This window comes from Panicum virgatum, chromosome 2K, assembly GCF_016808335.1.
Source record: "Panicum virgatum strain AP13 chromosome 2K, P.virgatum_v5, whole genome shotgun sequence".
NCBI classification, from domain to species: Eukaryota; Viridiplantae; Streptophyta; class Magnoliopsida; order Poales; family Poaceae; genus Panicum; species Panicum virgatum.
This window is the reverse complement of record NC_053137.1, coordinates 40,800,404-40,822,082: the sequence shown is the minus strand read 5'-3', so window position 1 is coordinate 40,822,082 and position 21,679 is coordinate 40,800,404. Positions and strand designations below refer to the sequence as shown.

The window sequence follows — 21,679 nt, the reverse complement described above, 5'->3', positions numbered from 1 at the left end:
GATACAAGAGATCTTCCAAGAAATTGGCAACCACCGGAAGTGCTCTTCCTATCGACCTTGCACCCCGCATAATCCGAATCCGAAAAACCAACCAAATCAAAATGAGCACCCTTGGGATACCTCAAGCCAATATTAGGAGTATATTTCAAGTATCTCAAGATTCTTTTGACGGCGGTCAAATGACATTCTCTAGGTGTGGCTTGAAATCGTGCACACATGCAAACACTAAACATGGTGTCGGGCCTAGATGCGGTCAAATAAAGCAAACTACCAATCATAGAACGGTAAAGCTTTTGGTCAACCGGGTTACCTCCCTCATCTAGGTCGAGATGCCCATTGGTGGCCATAGGAGTCTTGATTGGTTTTGTATCTTCCATAAAAAATTTCTTCAAGATATTCTTCACATATTTTGATTGACACACAAAGGTGCCTTCCTTGGGTTGCTTGATTTGAAGTCCAAGAAAGAAACTCAATTCACCAATCATGGACATCTCAAATTCCCTAGACATCATTTCACCAAATTCCTCACAAAAACTTGGGTTAGTTGAACCAAAGATAATATCATCAACATAAATTTGACAAACAAACAAATCCTTACCAATTGCTTTAGTGAACAAAGTAGTGTCAACCTTACCAATTTTGAAGCCCTTAGCCCTCAATCTTTCGTACCAAGCTCGCGGAGCTTGTTTAAGACCATAAAGAGCTTTAGAGAGCTTGTATACATGATTTGGCTTCTTGGGATCTTCAAAACCGGGAGGTTGCTCAACAAAAACAAGTTTACTAATCTTGCCATTCAAGAAAGCACTTTTCACATCCATTTGAAAAAGTTTTATGTTGTGAGAGCAAGCATAAGCTAATAAAATTCTAATAGCTTCTAATCTAGCAACAGGAGCGAAAGTTTCACCGAAATCCAAACCTTCGACTTGAGTGAAGCCTTGAGCTACCAATCTTGCCTTGTTTCTCACAACCATTCCATCTTCATTTTGCTTGCTTCTAAAGACCCATTTAGTGCCAATAACATTATAATTCTTGGGCCTCTCAACTAGATCCCAAACTTGATTCCGGGCGAAATTATTTAATTCTTCATGCATAGCATTCACCCAATCCGGATCTCTCAATGCTTCATCTACACGGTTAGGTTCAAGAAAAGATACAAAATAATAATGTCCACAAAATGAAGCAATGCGAGATTGAGTTTGAACACCCTTACTAATATCACCCATGATTTGATCCACCGGATGATCCTTTGCAAGAGTATGATGAGGAACAATGGGTTCTTGAGTTGATGGAGAAGGTGCACTAGATGAACCAACTTGATATTGTACTTGAGAATTATCATTACTTGAATCTTGTACAATTTGTTGTGCTTGATCATTTGTGATAGAAGTTGAAGGAATAACTCTAATAGAGATAGAAGGACCATCTTCATCTTCATCTTCTTCTCTTGGTCTAACATCACCAATTGACATATTTTTCATTGCATTTCTCAAACCATCACTTCTCACATCATCAAGATTTTCTTGTTCATTATGAGACCCATTGGATTCATCAAACTCAACATCATATGCTTCTTCAACAATGCCATGTGTTTGTTGTAGACCCGATAAGCCTTGCTACAAGATGAATATCCAAGAAGAAAACCCTCATCACATTTGCTTTGAAACTTTGATAACCGAGTACCCTTCTTGAGAATGTAGCATTTGCAACCAAACACTCTAAAATATGAGATATTTGGCTTCCTTCCAATGAGCAACTCATATGGAGTCTTGTTATGAAATCTATGGCAATACAATCTATTAGAGGCATGACAAGCCGTGTACTTGGTCTTGCCATATCAATTAAGGTTCTATTTTTCCTCTCAACAAGACCATTTTGTTCCGGAGTGTACTTGGTTGAGAATTCATGCTTGATTCCTTTCTCATCACACCATTCCTCAACTCTTGTGTTTCTAAACTCACTTCTATTGTCACTCCTCACTTTCTTCACCTTGAGCTTAAATTCATTTTCGGCCCTTGTAAAGAATTTCTTGAATGTGTCATATGTATCGGCCTTATCATGAAGAAAGAAAACCCATGTATATCTTGAGTAATCATCCACTACCACAAGACAATAGCAATTTCCACCAATACTTTTATATGTTGTAGGACCAAATAAATCCATATGCAATAATTCCAATGGTCTCTCGGTTGACATGACACTCTTAGTGGGATGAGTATTTGCAACTTGCTTTCCGGCTTGACATGCACTACATAACTTATCTTTTTCAAACTTCACATTCTTCAACCCAACTACTAAGTCATGCTTCAAAAGTCGGTTGAGTTGCTTCATGCCAACATGACCAAGCCTTCTATGCCATAACCAACCCAAGGATGATTGAGTGAATAAGTAAGTGGACAAGTTTGCCTCTTTAGTAGCAAAATCCACAAGATATACATCCTCATGTCTAAATCCCGTAAAGATGTGATCTTTTCCATCCAAGCTAGTCACTACAACATCATCTTTAGTGAAACTACACTTATATCCAAAATCACAAAGTTTAGTGACCGCTAAGAGATTAAACTTGAGAGAATCAACCAACAATACTTTTGAAAGAGAATGATCACTTGAGATAGGAATTGTACCAACTCCTTTGACTTTGCCCCGGCTATTGTCACCAAAGATGATGTCACTATAGCCACTCACATTCTCATCTAGAGAGGAAAACATCATTGGATCTCCGGTCATGTGTTGAGTGCATCCACTATCAAGCACCCAATGTCTTCCTCCGGACTTGTAATCCACCTACAAAGAGGAAGTAACTCTTTTAGGTACCCAAACTTTCTTGGGTCCTTGAACGTTAGTGACCACGTTAGTGACCAAGACTTTTGGCACCCAAATGACATTCTTTTTAGCACCATTTATAGGTATCCTAACAAATTTTGCACTAACATTGCCATTTGAATTTTTCATAAGAATGTAACTTGAATCAAAGGATACGACTTTCTTGTTGGTGTAATTCTTCTCAACATGACCAAACTTCTTGCATTTTTCACAATATAGCTTACCACTACTCTTCACAAAAGTAGTTTTGGTTTGCACAAAAGCATTCTTCCCTTTCTTAGGAATTTATCCAAACCCTTGCTTGTTCAAGGTGAACTTTTGGCTTGCCCAACAATGATTAAACTTGGCTCTACTATCATAGCACTTTCTCAAATCATTAGTCAAGCAAGTAATCTCTTTCTTTAACAAATCATTTTCCATAATGAGAGATTCATTGCAAGAAGGGTTATCAATTTTGGTGCAAAAAGAACTAGTAGAGCTAGAGCCACAAGGTTTATCATCAATTAAATCACAACTAACACCAATGCTCAATGTTGCTTTTCTTTCATGATTAAGCAAGGTATTGTGAGCTTCCTCAAGCTTCTCATGAGTTTCTTTGAGATTCTCATGAGAAGTCTTTAGCTCCTCATAGGTATCTTGAAGAGAAGTAAACTTCAACTTCAAGTCCTTTAACTTAGCCTTTTCCTTTGTCATGAATTCATCGGCATCATTTAGCATTTCAACAAGATCATCATATGAAAGTTCATCAAGTTCACCATCTTGTTGTACCTTTGCACCACCCTTTGCCATAAGACAATGTGGTGTAGAGAAGAGTGATGGAGCCTCCTTGATGGCGATTCCGGCAACTCCCTTGGATGGCTTGTCGTCATCATCATCATCATCATCATCATCATCATCATCATCATCGGAGCTTGCATCGGAATTCCATTCAACAAAATAAGTTTGGCCATTCTTCTTCTTCTTTTCATCATTTTTCTTGTCCTTCTTGTTCTTGTTTGGACAATTGACAATAATATGACCTACTTCACCACATTGGAAGCAAGTCTTGTCCACAAAAGGATTTTTTCTTGATGATTGACCTCTCTTGCCAAAGTTCTTCTTGCTCATCATTCTATTGAATCTCTTGACAAAGAGAGCCATCTCCTCATCCGATTCTTCTTCTTGGCACCCACTTTCTTCTTCATTTTTGCAACCTTGAGCTTTGAATGCCACACTTTTCTTTTTCATATCAATTTCTCCCCCATGAGCTTCATCTTGAGATTTCTTGAACATGTCATGGGTGAGGATTTCTCCCAATATTTGTGTGGGAGTTGCGGTCTTCACATTTGACCTTACAAGTAAGGTCACAATTGTGTCATATCTTTCCGGAAGACATCTAAGAAACTTGTGGTTGAAATCCTCATCCGGTACCTCAAATCCAAGTCCCTTGAGGTCATTCACAATGTCATTTAGCCGGTTGAACATCTCGGCTATACTCTCATCCTTCTTCATGGTAAATTCACTAAAATTCCCTTTAAGCAAATATAACTTGGCCTCCTTCATAGTTGATGTGCCCTCATGAATTTCCATGAGGTTCTTCCATATGTCATTTGCATTTGTGAGGCTCTTGACTCTATTAAATTCATTCACATCAAGAGCACTAAAGAGCACATTAACCATTTGATCATTTAGTGTCTCATTTTCCTCATCTAGGGGTGTCAAACTCTTTGGGTCCAAAATGACATATCCATCACTTACTACTCTCCATAGCTTTCTACTCATGGCTTTGAGATGAGCCGACATTCTAGTCTTCTAATAATCATAATTGTTCCCATCAAAGAACGGTGGCTTCCCAACATGAATCCCATGATCACTAGTCATTGTTCTACTCCAAGATGGTTAAATCCGTAATTAATGGAGTACTTAGCTCTGGTACCACTTGTAGGATCAAGAACACCGACTAGAGGGGGGTGAATAGGCGGTTTAAAAACTAAAGCCAACAACACTAGAGAAATTTAGTTAGTAACAAAGGAAAGCCCTATGTCATGCTATAGCAATCTCTAGATGTGTTTGCAACCTAGGGTGACACGATACAAATCAAGCTCTAGTAAAGTAAATTGCTCAAAGTAAAAACAAGAAATAAAGTGAGCAAGAGAAGTAACCAAGCTTGACACAAGAATTTATCCCGTGGTGTCGATGACTTGCCGGTCACCCCTAATCCACGTTGAGGTGGATTCCAAGAATCAACTGCTCCTCTATTAAGAACCTCTTGATCTTGAGCCGGCTTGAATCAAGGAACCGCTCCACACCTCGATTCCACTAGAGTTGCTCTTCACCACTCCGGTGAGGTGAGCACAAGACCTCTCACAACCGAAATCGGGGCTCCTCAACAATCTCCTTGGAGGAGCTCCACGAAATCCTCTTCTCCAAGCCGTCTAAGGAGCGGCAACTCCCAAGAGTAACAAGTCGATGACGCTTGCTTGAAGTTTCCCTAGTACCACAAAGCTCAAACTCTTGATGCAGTACACTAGGAAGCCCTCACACCCTCAAGAATGCAATCTTTAAGCAAGTGTGTGTGTGAGAGAGATGCCTTAGCTCTATGGTGTCAAGAATGCAGTCCAAATGGCCAAGAGAGCCACCCAATGGCCGGGCATTGGGTATATATAGACAACCCTTCAAAAACTAGCCGTTACACTCTTTTCTGCGAAGTCGCGGACCGTCCGCGTTTCAAAAACCAGACCGTCCGCCGTTATAAACCAGGGAGTCAGAGTGCATTTAATGCATGTCAGAACTAGCCATTAAACCCTGGCGGACTATCCGCGCCCCAGTGGCAGACCGTCCGCAGTTATGAGATCTGACTTACCAGAGACAAACATGCTCTCTGGTACAAAATCGAATTAGCCTGCGGACCGTCCGCGCCCTAAGGGCGGACCATCCGCAGTTCACTTTTCATCCCAAACTAGAGAAACAACCTCTCTGGTACAAATCTGAGATTAGCCGGCGGACCGTCCGCTCCCCATGGGCGGACTGTCCTCCGTTCAACTTTGAAGCCCACCAGAGAGACACCCTCTCTGATACATTTTTGAAATATAGTGGCGGACCGTCCGCCCACCTGGGCCGGACCGTCCGCCAGCCCACCAGAGCCTCTACAAGCTCTTTGGAATGAGCGCGGACTGTCCGCCCCTCGGGTGCGGACTGTCCGCCGTTACTCAGTCAGCTCTCAAACTTAGTCTTTTTCAAATCTTTTCAAAACGCCGTTAGCCCTCATGCATGCAACTAGACATTTTGAGCAAAATGGCACTAAGGACCCGTCAAGCACGAGTACATGACCCCTCTTGATAGTATGGCTATCTATCCAATCAAATCCGGTCACTTTTCATCCGCTAAACACTGTGTGACCGGTAAAATGTAAAAGCCCTATTTGATACATTTGCCTTGAGCCCGAGCTTTGCACATCATCTCCAAAACTCCACACGTTCACAACCAAATCTCTTTCCTCCATGGATCAACCTATACTCATTATCTCAAATGAAATCGTTAATCCACAAACCGTTGTCATTAATTACCAAAACTCAAATTAGGGGCCTAGATGCTTTCAGGTAGAAGAGAGACACTGACAAGTCCAGCTCTTCTCCGACCTGCTCCTCACACACTCCCTACCTAAGTCTACAAGGTAAAGTGGTGTCCCTCTACTTATCTTTCATGTGTTGTGTGTTGTGAGAGGGGGTGAAGGCCTCCTTTTATAGCCCAAGGGGTCGGTTCTCGTCATCTCAATGTAGGTAAGTGCAGAGGTGGAGTAGGGGCTACTCTTCCCCCAAGTGCACCTGGACGGAATGCCATCTAGGGTTGGTCGACCCCTGGGTGTGGCACTCCCTCTGGTGAACCTTCTCTGGGTGGCTGGCAGGTGGACCCAGGCCATGATCTTCGGATGCTTCTTCCTTGGCGCGCCCATTTGCTCTAATTTGTAGGCCCTCCTTGTAAGTGAGACACAAGTTAGGATCTTTTATGCATTTTTCCTTATGTTGACTTGTGTTTTCTCCCGTATTTCAGCTGTGGGTGCTTGCAGATCACAATTCGCCAATACTTGTAGAACTAATGAGATTTAAAGTCCTATCACCTAGTTTGGTGATGAAATGTTATGAAAAACTACAAGTATTGACGGTTGATTTCATGACTTAAGGACCGACAACTCTGGTTCACTGAGATACAAGTTGTGGTTCACTCCTAGAACTAGCTCATGGCACAACACCTTCCTCTCACACTCTCTCAAGAGCTAACCCTAGCACTAACACTCACAAAGCTTGTGCTAAACCTATAGATTGATCACTAAGCTCAATGGTGGCTTGGAGGTGTTCTCTGATGTATGTGTAGCTTCTCTGGACTCCAGCAACCTCAAATGATCCAGGGTGAGCCGTATATATAGCCCAACAATTCCATAGAGCCGTTGCTCCAATGGCTAGCAAACACACAGAAGTGTCGGTTGAACCGACGCTCTACCTGGGGTGTGTCGGTTCAACTAGTCACCCTATCCTACCACATATAGCCGTTGGCTTTCCTTCTAACACGCCACCTTTTTCTTGCGTCATTGCACTGATGCATACACCGACGCACCGTCGGTTTAACCGGTCGTGAAGGCTTTGTCTCTACTCCCTTGACATGCTTTTTGGACAATGGTAAGACCAATGCACCGACGCCTATCCTTGAACTGTCAGTTTAACTGGTGCCTTAGTCATTTCTTCACTTAATCTCCATGTGCACTGTCCAATGCACCGATGATGCACCGGTCCATTGATTTTCTGACATGTCCGTTTAACCAGTTGTCCTGGGCCTTTTTCACTTGGTCTTCACTTGCAGTGTCCAATACACCAACGTGTCATTTTCTATGACGTCGGTTTAACCGGTTGACTCTTTTCAGCTGCACTTGTCCAATTCATCGCGGCTGCCATTTGGACATCTTGACAGCAAATTGGACATCTTGGATATGGTTTGAACTACAACCATGGGACCTAGAAATTCTAAAAATTAGAGCTCACAAACATGTTAGTCTCATGAATTATGTTATCACACAATCACCAAAAATCACAAACTATGATTAATGGGGTCATGTTCCTTACACATCTCCTCCCTCTTATTTTTGTTTAGTTTGTATAATAAGCATAAGAGAGAGACAGATTCCACTAAAAATGTATTAAATGGAGTCATGGCGGATCACCTCATCTGGTTACGATGAGGTGGCTACTCAGCATCGGAGCCCAAAACATCCGGAGATGGTCAGCAAGTGGCCATCGAGGGAGTTGTTAAGTTCGAACATCACATAGTACTAAATGGGAGGGGAGGGAAATTTTTGGAAATTTTTTTAGTCGAAAAGGTTAGCAATTTTCTTCATGACTTAACAATTAATTTTTTAGATGATATATAATAATTATTTTTATATGTAGTTTGCACTGGTTTAGTTTGTACTTGTTATATTAATTATTATGCATGTGATAATTATTTTTAGATGTATTTAGTATCCACGGTAGAAAAAGGAGCCTGTATAATGGGCGGTGCAAGTGGAATTTAGGGGCTCCGTAATCTCACATGCATGCGTTTGATTGTTAGCTTTCTTTCCCTGACAAATGCATGCAAGCAAGCATAGTCTTTCTTCTTTTTTAATATGTCCACAAAATCTCAATGAATGCTTTGCTTTTTTTTTTATATCACACACTACAACTTAGACACTTACAATGCACGCACACTCACCCTTATGAATGCACGCACGCAAACCCTACCTCTATAAGCATCTTCAAAGACTGAGCCGGCAAATCCTGCTTGCTTCTTTCTAACTTCTTTCTTTCACTGCTAGAGATATGTGCATTTGCACGTGCACTTAGTACTAGAGATATATAACACCAACCAGTATTAAATTGCTTGCCACGCAGAGGCGCCCGGTGCGGCAGTTTAGTATCAGTTGGTGTTACGAAGCGCTACTAAGTTCTTTTTTTGTTTTTTGTATTCCTATGTTTCTTTTCTTTACCTTTTTAGTTTTAATTAATTCGTATTCGTATTCGTATGTGTATTCATATTTGTATCTAGCATTCGTATTTATATATTGACCTAAGCAAAGACTATATATTATATATATACACAATTTATATACACTTCTAATATTACATTTACTTCAAATAATATTGCACTTCAAATATTACTAGTCTGCATCGCTGTCCATATCTAGATCAAGTTGACCCATGCTTACCCTGTGAGGCCGGTACTAACGGCCGCGAACGAATGCTCCGTTTTCTGGCAGTGTTTTTCGTCACGCATAACCTCCAGCATGCAATCTGCTGTTATTTCTAACTTCACTTTTTTTTGAAGAAATAACTTCATATTGATCTAGCTAGTTTTTATTACTGGAAACTGAATTAAACTCGAAATTCAGCCAAATAAATCACTTGATTACGTTATCAGCCTATCAAGTCATGTTTAATCCATTAAAGTTATCAAATTTTGTTATCAACAACTAATCCAGAAAAAAAAACAAGGCAACTAATCCAATTTGCTGCCGTTTTCTTTCATGCGTAATGGTCTCCATTGTCCATACAACAAGATGGATGATTGCTTTTGATAGCTGTGGCTTCTTCTTCTGAAACAGACAAGCAAGGTGACTCCATGTCTTCTTGAGAAGGGTTTAATTTAGTTTTTTTTTCCTCCAGTAATCCTCCTTGTAGGTATGGTATTCTGCAATGTAAATTTTTCTCTCTTGCCCTTTCGTATGTCCCGCCGATCAGGATAGCATGCACTCAATCATGGTGCATTGTAAAATCAAATCAAAATACATTCTACTTATATTTTCTAAATGTAGGGTTGCCTATCCATCTATTATTATCTTAATACAATAGTGTTAAAAGAAGTCACCACGTTCGCCGAGAGGGTCTAAAAATTATTTTAATATAATAGTGTTAAAAGAAACCACCACGTTCGCCGAGAGAGTCTAAAAATTTCCATGTTAATCTAAAAAAGAGAAAGTCTACAACATTGGATTTTTTGAAGATCTAACGATTTAGAATAATTCCCACGTTAATCTAAAAAAGAAAAAGTCTACGCCATTGGATTTTACGAAGATCTAATGGTTTAGAGTAACTCAAAGAGCCATGTCAAATACGACTAATAATAGATTTAGAATTAAAAATAAAATAAACATAAGGGAGAATATGCCTATGTGAACGTGTATATTTGGAATAGAAATAGAAAGAGATACGGTGTGTAGGAACCATGGGGGGGATTCTCTGCGGCGGTGCCGCACGGCACCCCTCTTGCGACACCGCCCAGGATGATGACGCGTGGCAGATTGACACCATCGGGAGTCTGCCCTTCTGCGGGAGCTTCGCGGCGTGCAATTCCGAGCCGGCTCCGCTGCTGACGTACATGCGCGCCCCGCCGAGAGAGCCTAGCGCTCGAGCGGCTTGCTGTCCTCCGATCGAGCCGGTTCTGTCCGACGTTCCGCAGATCAAAGGCAGCTCCGTCAAAAACGGATCGGACTACCTGGCTCCTAGCAGTTCGCTAGGAAGAATTCCGCCGCCGCCGGCCAATTGGATGCCCTATTTTTGTTTTCGCTGTCATCAATAGAGAATTGTGTCGCTGGGCAGGTCCTGGGAACATGGTCCGTGCCCTGTTTGAGTCATTCTGAACTTTTTCAGACTTAACGCAGCTAGTGTTCTTGCATTTGTGATCCATGCTCTCCAATGATATAAACACAATCATTAAACTTGAGAGCACCGAATGACCAAATACAGTCTTCATAGCTGTTTCTTTTGCCTGTCCAACGTACAAGATCGCTGGCTTCCTGAAGAATTACAGATGAGCGATGTTCAATCTACAGGTGTAGTATTAAATAGCTAGACTTGCAGATGAGGGATGAAGAACAGCCTAGCGGCGGGTTGGGGCTTCCATTCAGTCCACGAGGAGAAGGGAGCGGCTCGATCGCAAAAGCCTGATTGATCTGTAAACCGGCTCGATCGAAGGACAGCAAGCCGCTCGAGCGCTCGGCTCTCCCGGCGGTACGCGCGTACATCTGCAGCGGAGTCGGCTCCGAATTGCACGCCGCGAAGCTCCCGTGGAAGGGCAGTCTCCCGATGGTGTCTATTCGCCACGCGTCATCATCCTGGGCGGTGTTGCACGAGGGGTGCCGTGCGGCACCGCCGCAGAGAATTTTCTCCCGGAGCCATGACCTGCCTAGCCGCATGGCTCTCGACAACCGGGGCAGCCTGCCGCCGTGGGGCCCTGCATGCTCGCACAGCGGAAGCCGGGTCCAGGACGGAGGGCAAGAGCCAAGGACGATGACGTTGGGGTGCTGGCCGTGACAACGGCCCATGGCGAAATTCTCTGCCTCTGCATCAAGCGGCCGATCCGCACTTCAGCTTGGTTACCATCCCAACAACCATGAGAGCGGATTTATGCCCGCCCGGCGCCGTTACCTGGGTATCTGGACGACGCAGATGGCGCTAAGATTGGTGATGGGCGGGTACAGGTCGCGTAGTCGAGTTGTATTTTTAAACAGTTCTGTTCGTATTTAATGGGTGAGATAATTTTTTAGAGCATCTGAACCGAGTTGGACAGAGGACACGTGGTCTGGCAGCATGCAAGTGGAGCACCCCGGATCCTTCCGGCGGAGACGGATATTTGTAACAGTACATTTCGCAGTCCAGGATTAAACTAGTATCTTGCTAAAAAAAAGGATTAAACTAGTACCTAGCCGTCCAGCTTCTCCTACCTGGCTAACTACCTCCTCTTGCTGTTGCTGCTCCTCCTCCTCCTCTCTTCTGATCCAAAATATGCCATGAGATAGATCCGTGGTCCAGGAGCAAGAGGAAGCCCGAGCATCTGGACGGATGTGCCTCTGCGGGAGGTGCGTACGGGTGATTTCGCGCTCGCGAGTTGTGGTTTCGCCATGGCCGTAGTTGTTGAGCTGCGGCTGGAATGAGAAGCGAAGGTGCATACGCAAGAATGGATGGGGTAAGAGCGGATTTTGTACTGTGATCTAGGTCCGATGATAATGCATCGTCCATTTGAACAATACTCAGAAATCCGTGCTGTCTTGAGTTTGAAGGGAAGGGAACACGGTGAAGATGGCAGCAGCCATGGTGGGATGCAAGGGCGCAGCGTCAGCAGGGCGTCGTTGGCTTCCATCTACACCTCTCCGTCTCCGTCCAAGAGGCCCAGGATCCTCGCTGAATTTGGCGGATGTAGGCCGCCGTCGAGCAGTCCGAGCGCCCGCTCCCTCCGCACGCACACGTGCAGATGCCGACCATGGCGGGGCCGCGCGTCCGGCCGGCCGCGGAGGGGAGCGGCGGCGCAGGACCGGCCGCGGCTGGGAGCAGTGGCACCGGCCAAGCCTCCCTGTCGAACATCTGGGCGGGGACGTCGGTGTCTTGCCGGTCTCCTGGCTTCCTAAGCAGCGGGCGGGCCTTGCAGGAGACTGGGAGAGAGATGAGCGGTGGTAGGATGAGGATGACGATCCTGGGGAAGTGGGGAGTGGTATATCGTTGTAATTTTGCAATCCAGCTTCTAGGATTTTTAGGAATATGAAAATCTGGCTTCTTGAATCTTTGGTAAAATCTTTGGATTCCAAACAGGCTCGAAGTCAGGGTGGAATGGAGTAGCGCAAGAAGTGAGGATTCTACTGGTGTTCGTGTGTCGCTTGGCCAGGGTATTCAGCTGTCACTGTGCTTATTAGTACACAATCATGTTTGAAATATGTGCAAATATGGTTGAAGCAGTAGTTAATCCAACTATATGATGCATATTTTTTGTGCATGATAACCGTTTATTTCTATATAATAGTACGAACCCAAGTTATGGTGGCAATTACCTTTCGTACCAAAATTGAAATCAAGGTTTCACTCGTGCACTGATATATTTGGGAGTGGTGGCAACTATATTCCTAACAATTGAAAGAAATATTTTTTGGGTTGGAGTAAGTGAAAGTGTGGTTCTAAATTGGACTGCAAATGTATTGGTTCTGGTTGCATACTTGATATTAGCTTACACTATTTACTCCTCCAACCATATTATCACCAAGAACATTTCCTACATTACAAGCAGGTTAGGTGTTACTTTCTCCGTTCCAAATTATAAGACATCCCAAGAATCTTGGAAAGTCAAGGCAATATCAAGTTTGACCAAGATTATAGATAGAAATATAAAAATTTATAATATCAAATTGATGTACTATGAAAATATAACTAATAAAAAATATAATAGTACTTAGTTTATATAATAAGTGTCATTATTCTATTATATAAATTTGGTTAAACATAAAAAACTTTGACTCTCCAAGAGTGTTGGAATGTTTTATAATTTGGAACGGAAGGAGTACCAAATACGGTAGCACCTAAACCAAGAATCTTGGAAAGTCAAGGCAATATCAAGTTTGACCAAGATTATAGATAGAAATATAAAAATTTATAATATCAAATTGATGTACTATGAAAATATAACTAATAAAAAATATAATAGTACTTAGTTTATATAATAAGTGTCATTATTCTATTATATAAATTTGGTTAAACATAAAAAACTTTGACTCTCCAAGAGTGTTGGAATGTTTTATAATTTGGAACGGAAGGAGTACCAAATACGGTAGCACCTAAACCAATGCATGTAAAATTGTAAAACTACGGATTGATAGAGAATACAATTATATATTGGCATGTAAATTTGAGCTTAAACAAAAAATTGTGTAAGAAGAAAAGAAAAAGAGAAATCGGTGTTTGAATAGTTGCGAAGACATGGATAGTTCCACCCGCACTATTTAGGTGCTGATTTCTTTTTCTTCATTTCTCATTGCACAAGTATTTTCTTTACCATAGATTTTACTTGCACATGGATGCTTGCTTCCTCTATCTATCCATATTTTTTGTTTAATTTTACATGCACCAATTTAGTTATCACCTGTTTACTGCATAGTTGCACACATGCATGTGCAACTTACTTGAGTGCATGTAAGTGGATGACAAACATATACTCCCTCTGTCCAAAAAAACTAGTCATTTTAGGATTCAAAATTCTAGGATTCAAAATTTGTTCCAAAGAACATGTCACTTTACCCTTTTAAAAAGTGTACATGTGAATATAAAAATCAATTGCTGCCAAATATGAGTAATAAATAGATACAAACATGGTCATTTTCCCTTCCAGATAATCTGTCCTAAAATTGTAGGGTGACTTGTATTTTGGAACGGAGAGAGCATGGTGCTTGTGGAAATGTGATCATGTTGGATCAAAGTGATTGTGATTCTTATCATGTCATGCTGAGTAATCCAAGTAATTGTTGCTGCTGCAGAAATACGAAGCTTATCGGGGGCATAAAAATTTATCAAACAGGCCTTGATGCCCCAAAAATAAAGCATGTGGGAACAATTCGATAGTAGTTACAACATACTTGCAACATAAAGTATATAAGCTAGTAACGAAGGACTATGTACATGAGATCTTTACGTGCACATAGAACACGGGAAATCTTTTAACTAGATACTATTGGAATGACACGAACAGATCCTGATGTCTCCAAAATGAAACACGACAGCCAAGTCTGATCTATATCTCCGATTGGTGACCATAAATCTTCGATAGCTTGTAGCATGAAAAAATTTCTCCATTCCCTGCATGAAAAAAATGCTAGTAAGGGAACATGTACTGCAAATATTCATAATGTTGTGGATCTAATCAAGATTACCTTGAACATTTTCAGTTCAGTTTAGGTCCATTGTACATCTTAGCATAATAGACTGAATAATAGCCTGATTCAGCACTGCAATTTGCAATACCAACAAAAATTATGGACCATTGCATGTGATTGGGAGAAAACAGAACATATTGATGTAAAGGTGCACATATTTTGGTGTATGAATAAAATTAAATTCAAATTCATGCAGATGATTTTGCCATTAGGGAAAAAATCATATGAAAAGTTGTGCATAATTTTTCAAACATGATTTTGCACATAATTCATGCACATGATTGTCCCCGGAGGTGAGCTGGAGAGATAGAAAGAGCAAGAAGCCCAGAGATAGATGCACACAATATCCTTGTGCATTTTCTATATAAGAATATCTCAAAAATGTCTTGATATACATATGCGCAAAATATCTCAAGATGCACATGCTTTTTCTTTTTTTTGGAGATGAGGCTCAACCCTATTTCCAGAAAAATGCGTCCACACTTTTTTGTGCAAGGTAATGGCTATACTTTGTCGAACAGCAGCTCAGAGAACAGCGAATCCTTGCTAGCGATGAAAACCTACAGTAATCCAAAAAATTACCATGCACAGAACCCATAACCAACTTTCCAAATCACCGTTTGCACTATGGTGATCTATGTACTAGTATTACTGATTCCAAAGGTTTACAAACAGAGCTTGACGTGAGCCTGCTACTGTAAATATGCATTGGTAACAGTTCGATCATGCCCAGTGTCCGAATCAGGCAAAAAAAACATGTGCTCTCCTCGCTAGCAACACAAATGACGCTGCAGCTGCTGCTATTCTCGGCATGTGGAAATGTACCCCCATTAGAACTGATTCCAGCAAATAGGATAAACCATCGTAAAAAATACCTTGCAATCTCATCATGAAGCTCTCCTTCTGCGCCGACTGAGCCCCTTCCAGAACTTCTAGCGGGATTGATCGTAGTAGCTCATCAGAATGAGAGATGTCCGCCTTAAGGTCGATGTGCGGATCTTTGTTCAAATCGAAATCCACATCTGCAACTTTTATCCTCCCTGATAATGGATGCCATTAGCAAAGTACATCTTCGACGAATCGGACCCCAGCCTGATTCGTGTAACAGTAAATTGAAAGCATCGTTGCTAAGTAGTTCTTGTCATACCTGTTCTTGGCTGTCGAGAAGCCCGACGCGACAATGCCTCACACAGGGCAGCATATGATTTGAGGTAGAATCTGCGGGGAATCCATCCGATTGGCTATAGCACTTTGGACCATGAACCATTGTATGCCGAGATCGGCACTCTGTCGCTCGCCGCCGTCACGGCGAAGCCGCCGGATGGCTCGACGAGCGCGCCCACGGGAGGGAGGGAGGGAGGGAGGGGGGCGATAGCCTCTGTTGCGGAAGGATCCACTCGTAGGCAGGCCGCAGGCAACACCTCCGGCGGCGGACAGGGCAAAACTCGGCAGTGGCCCGGAGGGCGGAAGGCTCCTAGACTTTTCTGGACGGCAGTCGCGGGGATGGGGGAGGGAGAGGGGGCCACCACAGCATGATTACATTACTATAATCTGTATACTTTGCGGGCCCATACAGGTGCGTATTTCATCAATAAACTTGACTCACGCGCATCCCCTGCTCACACAACGACTCACGCGCGGTGAATATGCACTGCTGCCACGGTTCTAAGAAAATAAACTGACAACCAATCTCAACCAGATCAACCCCGCGGATTAACCACTGCGCGGCCCGTCGCCGATCGCCGTGCGGATTGCGGCCGCGGATGGGATCATCAAGTAGCGGAGTTAGGGGTGGTAATGAGTCATGGCCCTAATGATCTCTTAACAGCCTAAGCCTTTAAATTTTTTAGCTCAAAATTGTATAAAATTAGAGACCAGCCCTTTTAGGACCCAGCTCTTAGATTCTCTAGGCCAAATTCTAAGACCATTTAACACCCCTAAGCGGAGTTACTCCGGTGGCCCAGGGTAACTCCAAGATCTAATTTTTTTTAACAACAACATATGTATTTCTATTTCTTCACGTCTTATAACGCGATATGTTAATGTGAGTCGGGCACGATGCGATTTGCATCCGACCGCACACAAGTTGCCAAGAAACATGAATGCCTGGGAGTCTAAGAATATTTTTTTACGAAGCATTCTATTCTATACATTCTCTTCTTACATGGAGTCTAAGAGTATGTTCAGTTATGTATCCCGTCAGTTGTTACCAATGTGAGGTTAATGCAAATCGGGCATATTGTGATTTGTATCCAGTTCATCATCGATGCGAGGCCAACCAACGCAAGTTGCCGAGCAACATGAATACCAGGGAGTCTAAGAATACATTTTTACAGAGCATTATATTATATATATTCTGTTCTTACTGATAACGAGCTCTTCAAAACCAACCATGACTGCCCAACTATCTGACCACATCACCAATAGGGCTAGGTCAATTGTCATATACAGTGGTCGTCAGCTATGTATGGATCATTAGCCTCACATTAACCTAGAGTGAAGTGGCAGCTTTAAGATGTGTGTATATTGCATTTTGTGGCAATAGGGCTAGGTCAATTGTTCTGGAAGATGTTTAGGTGCTAACAAAAGTGACCGATAGCTCCATAAGCACAATCTTGAGTGTCTCCATAAGCACAATCTTGAGTGTACAATAGATAGCACCATACATTTTGAGTTAAATATATGACAACTCAGAGCACCTACCGCTCAAGGTTGTTGCACTTCACAGGCAAAGAGAGGGCTAGAGGGGCATGACATGGCTTGCAGATCACTTATATAGCTGCTAGCCTATCAGTTGACAATTGATAATTTGATCAAACATATATCTAGCCCACGCAATGTGTGATTTGTTCGACACTAAGAAGCAGCAAAATGGTTCTATATCTACTTCCTTTCTTCTTTTTGTGTAAACTCTGTCGTTCTATATAGAGCTGCTGAAGGCGTGTGGCTAAGTTCATCATATCTTTTGATTTCTTTTGTTATATACAAATCTATGTCCACGGTGATAAGGTGAATGGTACCAGTGTTCAAAGACATGGAGGGCAATGCGTCTCGGAAAGCACAACTTGCCCTTGTGATGGAATCTAGACCTGGGCACTCAATGAGTTGTCAATTGGCATGGTCAGTTCCTATGCGCGGTGTGGGCGCTATAAGCTGGGTTGATGCCGAGGCCACCATCTAAGCCAGCAAAAATGCAAATTGAGATCGATATCTAATATAAAAATACCTTTCTATAGCAAGGTATAGACAGTTCTCAATAAGATGGGGTAACACAAACCGTCCAGAATGCATTCTTGATGATCGTGGTGTAGCAGACATAGCTCCTTGGGACTAGAAGTAAGGAGGGGATCAGATGAGCAGAGAGGTGAAGCTATAACTTGCTTGCACAATAGCAAATTTGTTGACCCTTGAAAAAAATAGATGCAGCAAGCGTAAGATAATGGGAGCATGTATGATGCTGAAGCAATTGGAGATTGTAGAACAAAGAAAGGAAAGAAAATTTGGATCTCATCGGAACTAAAGGGGATGCAACAACTACTCATTAAAATTTGGATTCAAACTTCAAAACTTAATTCCAGTGATCTGCGGTGGAATACATTGAGTTACTCACTTAGATTTTCAACAAAAAAATCTAAGGATATTTATCAATTGGAACTGACACACAAAATACACTATATCAATCAAAAATCTAAATTACCCATATTCATGTGAAGATTTTTATATTACTCTTAGTAAATAATAAAAATATATTACTATATGAGGCACTATATTTAATCATAAATTCATACCACGAGTAAACGTTTGAGAATAATTAGTATGATGGATAAAATAAGAATGATGCATTGGACTGACATATTAGAACAACAAGTATAACAATATGATTAAACAAACTTTTTGCATAATTTTTAAAAAAATAAAAATAAATATTATCATATAAAATCTAGCTAGCCGCTCTATTTGCGCGGGCCATCTCGCTAGTTTTGTATATCACACCGGGGCTTCGAGCCGGTTTACTAATTCCCGAGTGGCAAATAGCTCCCTCGCTGAACTTCATGGAAAAACAACATGATGGCGAAATGGTGAGAGACTAAACCTTGACTGGGTTTGCTACTGACCGTTCAGATGCTTCTGCGCACCTTCGCCACTGACTTCTTGAGCAGGGGAGAACTCCTTAATTATTATCCTCTAAGCACGGCGAAAAACGTAGCCAGTATACTCTGTTGCCTTGGGAATTCCTTCACCACGCCAAACTGATCCCTTCTGCTCCGCCCGTCGGCAGTTGCAGTTGCAGTGGCTCCGGCGTCGTCGTCGAGGTTAGCACCACTGGTTCGTCGCTGCTTCTGCTGTGGTCTCGCTTCCCGGCAAAGGCAACCAATCGGCGTGCGTGCCATCCGGCAAGCTCCATGGACGGGAATAGCATGATTCCTTGACCACCGCTGCCGCTGGAGCCGGGGATCTACGGCGGCGGAGAGTTAGTTTCCTCTTACTCATTTGGTACAAACAAATCCCTTGATGCTGGTTTCTTTAGTTATGGAAGTAGCCTGATGCTCCCCAACATTCAAGAACCCCGTACCAACGACCATTTCTGCTGCTATTTTTTATATAACTTGGCCGGACAGGTACTATTTAAACGGTACTCCCTCCATTCTAAATTACTAGTGGTTTTGACTTTCTAAATATATAAATTTTGCTATACACCTAGACAATATTACGTAGATACATAGCAAAGACTATAAATTTAGAAAAGAAAAAACAACTAATAATTTGGGACGAATGAATTAACAATGTAACATCTAGTAGTCCATCGGTGTTCGACTTGATTGTGTGTGTTCACAGGTACAAGATTGCTCTCGGTGTGGGCTCGGCCTTACTGTGCCTCCACACGGAGTGCGAGCAGTGCGTCCTGCACGGGGACATGAAGCCCGCCAACATCTTGCTGGGCGCTTCCCGCAGCGCCAAGCTCGGGGACTTCGGCTTGGCGAGGCTCGTCGACCACGGAGCTGACTCGCGTACAACCCAGGTCGTCGCCGGAACGCCCGGCTACATTGATCCGGAGCTCGTCAGCAGCCAGAGGCCGTGCCTGCAGTCCGACATCTTCAGCTTCGGTGTCGTGCTTCTGGAGATCGCCTGCGGCCGGCGGCCGGCCACGCGATCGAACGGAGCTCCTCCGCCGCTGCTGAATTGGGTCCGTCAATTGTACGTCAGGGATTCCATTCTCGCAGCGGCAGATCGGCGGCTGGATGGCGAGTTCGACGTCCAGCAGATGAGGCGAGTGCTCGTCGCGGGCCTCTGGTGCGCGCATCACGACCAGTGCCAGCGACCGTCGATCGCGCAGGCCATGGATCTCCTGCGACGCGAAGATGCCGAGCTACCCGTCCTTGACCCAGTGGTGCACACTAGTAGTCCTGAAGCAGTTCGCTCCCTGGAAGAAATAGCTTACGGTGATTTGTCTGCGGAAGCAGAGGACTCTGCTTTTCAGAATTCTTCTACTCACAGTCACACTGCATACCACACTTCCACGGATTCCAGTTGTCTTCTAGAATGAAAAATAAAAGAAGTTTATGCAGAGGGATTACGCAGGGTGTCTTCCCTTTAGCGGTATTGATGTGATACTTTTGGATCAGCAAATATACAGCCGTGTGTTGTGCTGTATTGTACATACAGTAGTCGTTTTGCCCACATAGTTGAGGGCGGAAGTAATTAACCATTACTCCGTAGGCTGCTAGCGCGGATACTACTCTACTCATCCGTGCAAGTTGGCATCATAGCACTAAGCCATAAAGCTACAAAGTAAAATGTGGTTTCAATCACATTTTATAGGTGGCACTCCTCTTTTAGCAGTAAAGTATATATACGCATCTCTAGAAGTGTGATTTTCAAATCAATGATATCACACTACAGTACCTATATATATGGTACAAGGTAGGGACTAGGGAAGATATGGCCCAATAATCAACATAAGAAGCGAATTGAGCGTAGCTCAGCTGGTAAGGTTTCTTGTATATATTTGCCAATTACAAGTCAACTTTAGGTTCAGTTTCATGCACCATAGTATCGAATAATGAATAATCAACTGATGGCTCATAACAGTGGCAGAGCTCTCCATGCGGCAGGCCGGGGCATCTGCCCCACCTACTGCCGGAGTCACATCATTAGAATCCCGTCATCCTGGCTTCCGGCAAGGTGGTGTGCAATGGAGCGGTGGCAATGTGCCCCACCTAAATTTTTATTCGAGCTCCGCCACTAGCTCATAACACTGCAGAAAACTTGGACCGAGCTGGCCTCTGTTGTACACTTGTACTAGAGCATGTCTACCTAGGCGCATATGTATTTGCTTCACCCATGCATTGTGTGATTGTGTCCCTCGTTGGGTTGCAGGGTAATGCGTTTGATCTGTGTGCTCAGTCGTCGACCGTATCTTCTACGGCTAGAGCTCTTCTCTTCCGTCGTTGCCTGATGTTATGACTAAGTTCAGTGCGCTTGTAAAGAATATTTTTTCGTTAAAAAAATAATGCATATTAAGGGTCAGTAATTGAAAACAATAATTGAATGCACTGTTGCACCTGAAGCTGGCCAATAATTCTTGAGGAAACGACAAATAATTAATAGTTCGTTAATTGTCATTTCAGATCAGTGGGTAATGAACAGTAGACATTTGTAATTTGTTGCTCCTGATCATTTGTCGCACCCACTGGCTCTAGAAGAAAATGCATTGTTGTGTCTACATCAAAATAATGCGTTGTCGCTCTATGCAGTGGCCCTGCCCGTTGGCTGTAACTATTCCTTAATCTACAAAATGAGTTGTTGCTGGGCGAGTTAAACTGCTGCGTCGTCGTCACTGTGCACGTATTGGACAGGGGTAGGGCAGGTTGATGTCTACAGTGATTGCAGGACTTGACCGGGTGAAGTCGCCGGTCTTCTTCAAGGACGTCCCTACGCGTTGATTGCGCCTAATTCCAACTTTGCACGTCAAGAAAGAATAAGCAGTTTTACATGAGCATGGGCAGAGTTCATCGACCGTCAGCCAATCCCTTGCTAGACGGGGAGTGTGTGGAAGCAGCAAAGAAGAATGCAAGCGGAAGCTTTTGCAATTTCTAGTTTTCTCTTTTTTTGTTTTTGTTTTGAGAGAGGAACAATTTCTAGTTTTCTTATTAGGCTCCCAAT

General features: G+C 42.9%; 1 protein-coding gene and 2 long non-coding RNA genes across 5 annotated transcripts; 2 read left to right on the top strand and 1 right to left on the bottom strand.

Annotated features, from left to right (window-relative positions):
* The first annotated feature begins 11,470 nt into the window (after positions 1–11,470).
* LOC120676792 lies at positions 11,471–12,591 on the top strand. The gene is made up of 2 exons (XR_005675992.1): positions 11,471–11,790; positions 11,885–12,591. It is a non-coding gene; the product is annotated as an uncharacterized LOC120676792 (long non-coding RNA).
* A 1,474-nt stretch (positions 12,592–14,065) lies between these two features.
* On the bottom strand, positions 14,066–16,085 carry LOC120676784. The gene is made up of 4 exons (XR_005675990.1): positions 15,663–16,085; positions 15,391–15,555; positions 14,513–14,587; positions 14,066–14,438 (listed from the first exon to the last, which is right to left on the bottom strand). It is a non-coding gene; the product is annotated as an uncharacterized LOC120676784 (long non-coding RNA).
* Positions 16,086–18,581: 2,496 nt separating this feature from the next.
* LOC120676753 (probable kinase CHARK) lies at positions 18,582–20,252 on the top strand. Of its 3 annotated transcripts, none has more exons than XM_039958102.1 (2): positions 18,582–18,986; positions 19,352–20,252. In XM_039958102.1, the coding sequence occupies exon 2, from the start codon at positions 19,431–19,433 to the stop codon at positions 20,058–20,060; it is 630 nt and encodes a 209-aa protein (XP_039814036.1). In that variant the 5' UTR covers positions 18,582–18,986; positions 19,352–19,430; the 3' UTR covers positions 20,061–20,252. The 3 variants fall into 3 exon arrangements, with proteins under 3 accessions (XP_039814036.1, XP_039814028.1, XP_039814020.1); XM_039958094.1 differs by having other exon boundaries at positions 18,582–19,009; XM_039958086.1 differs by having other exon boundaries at positions 18,582–19,134.
* Positions 20,253–21,679: the final 1,427 nt, after the last annotated feature.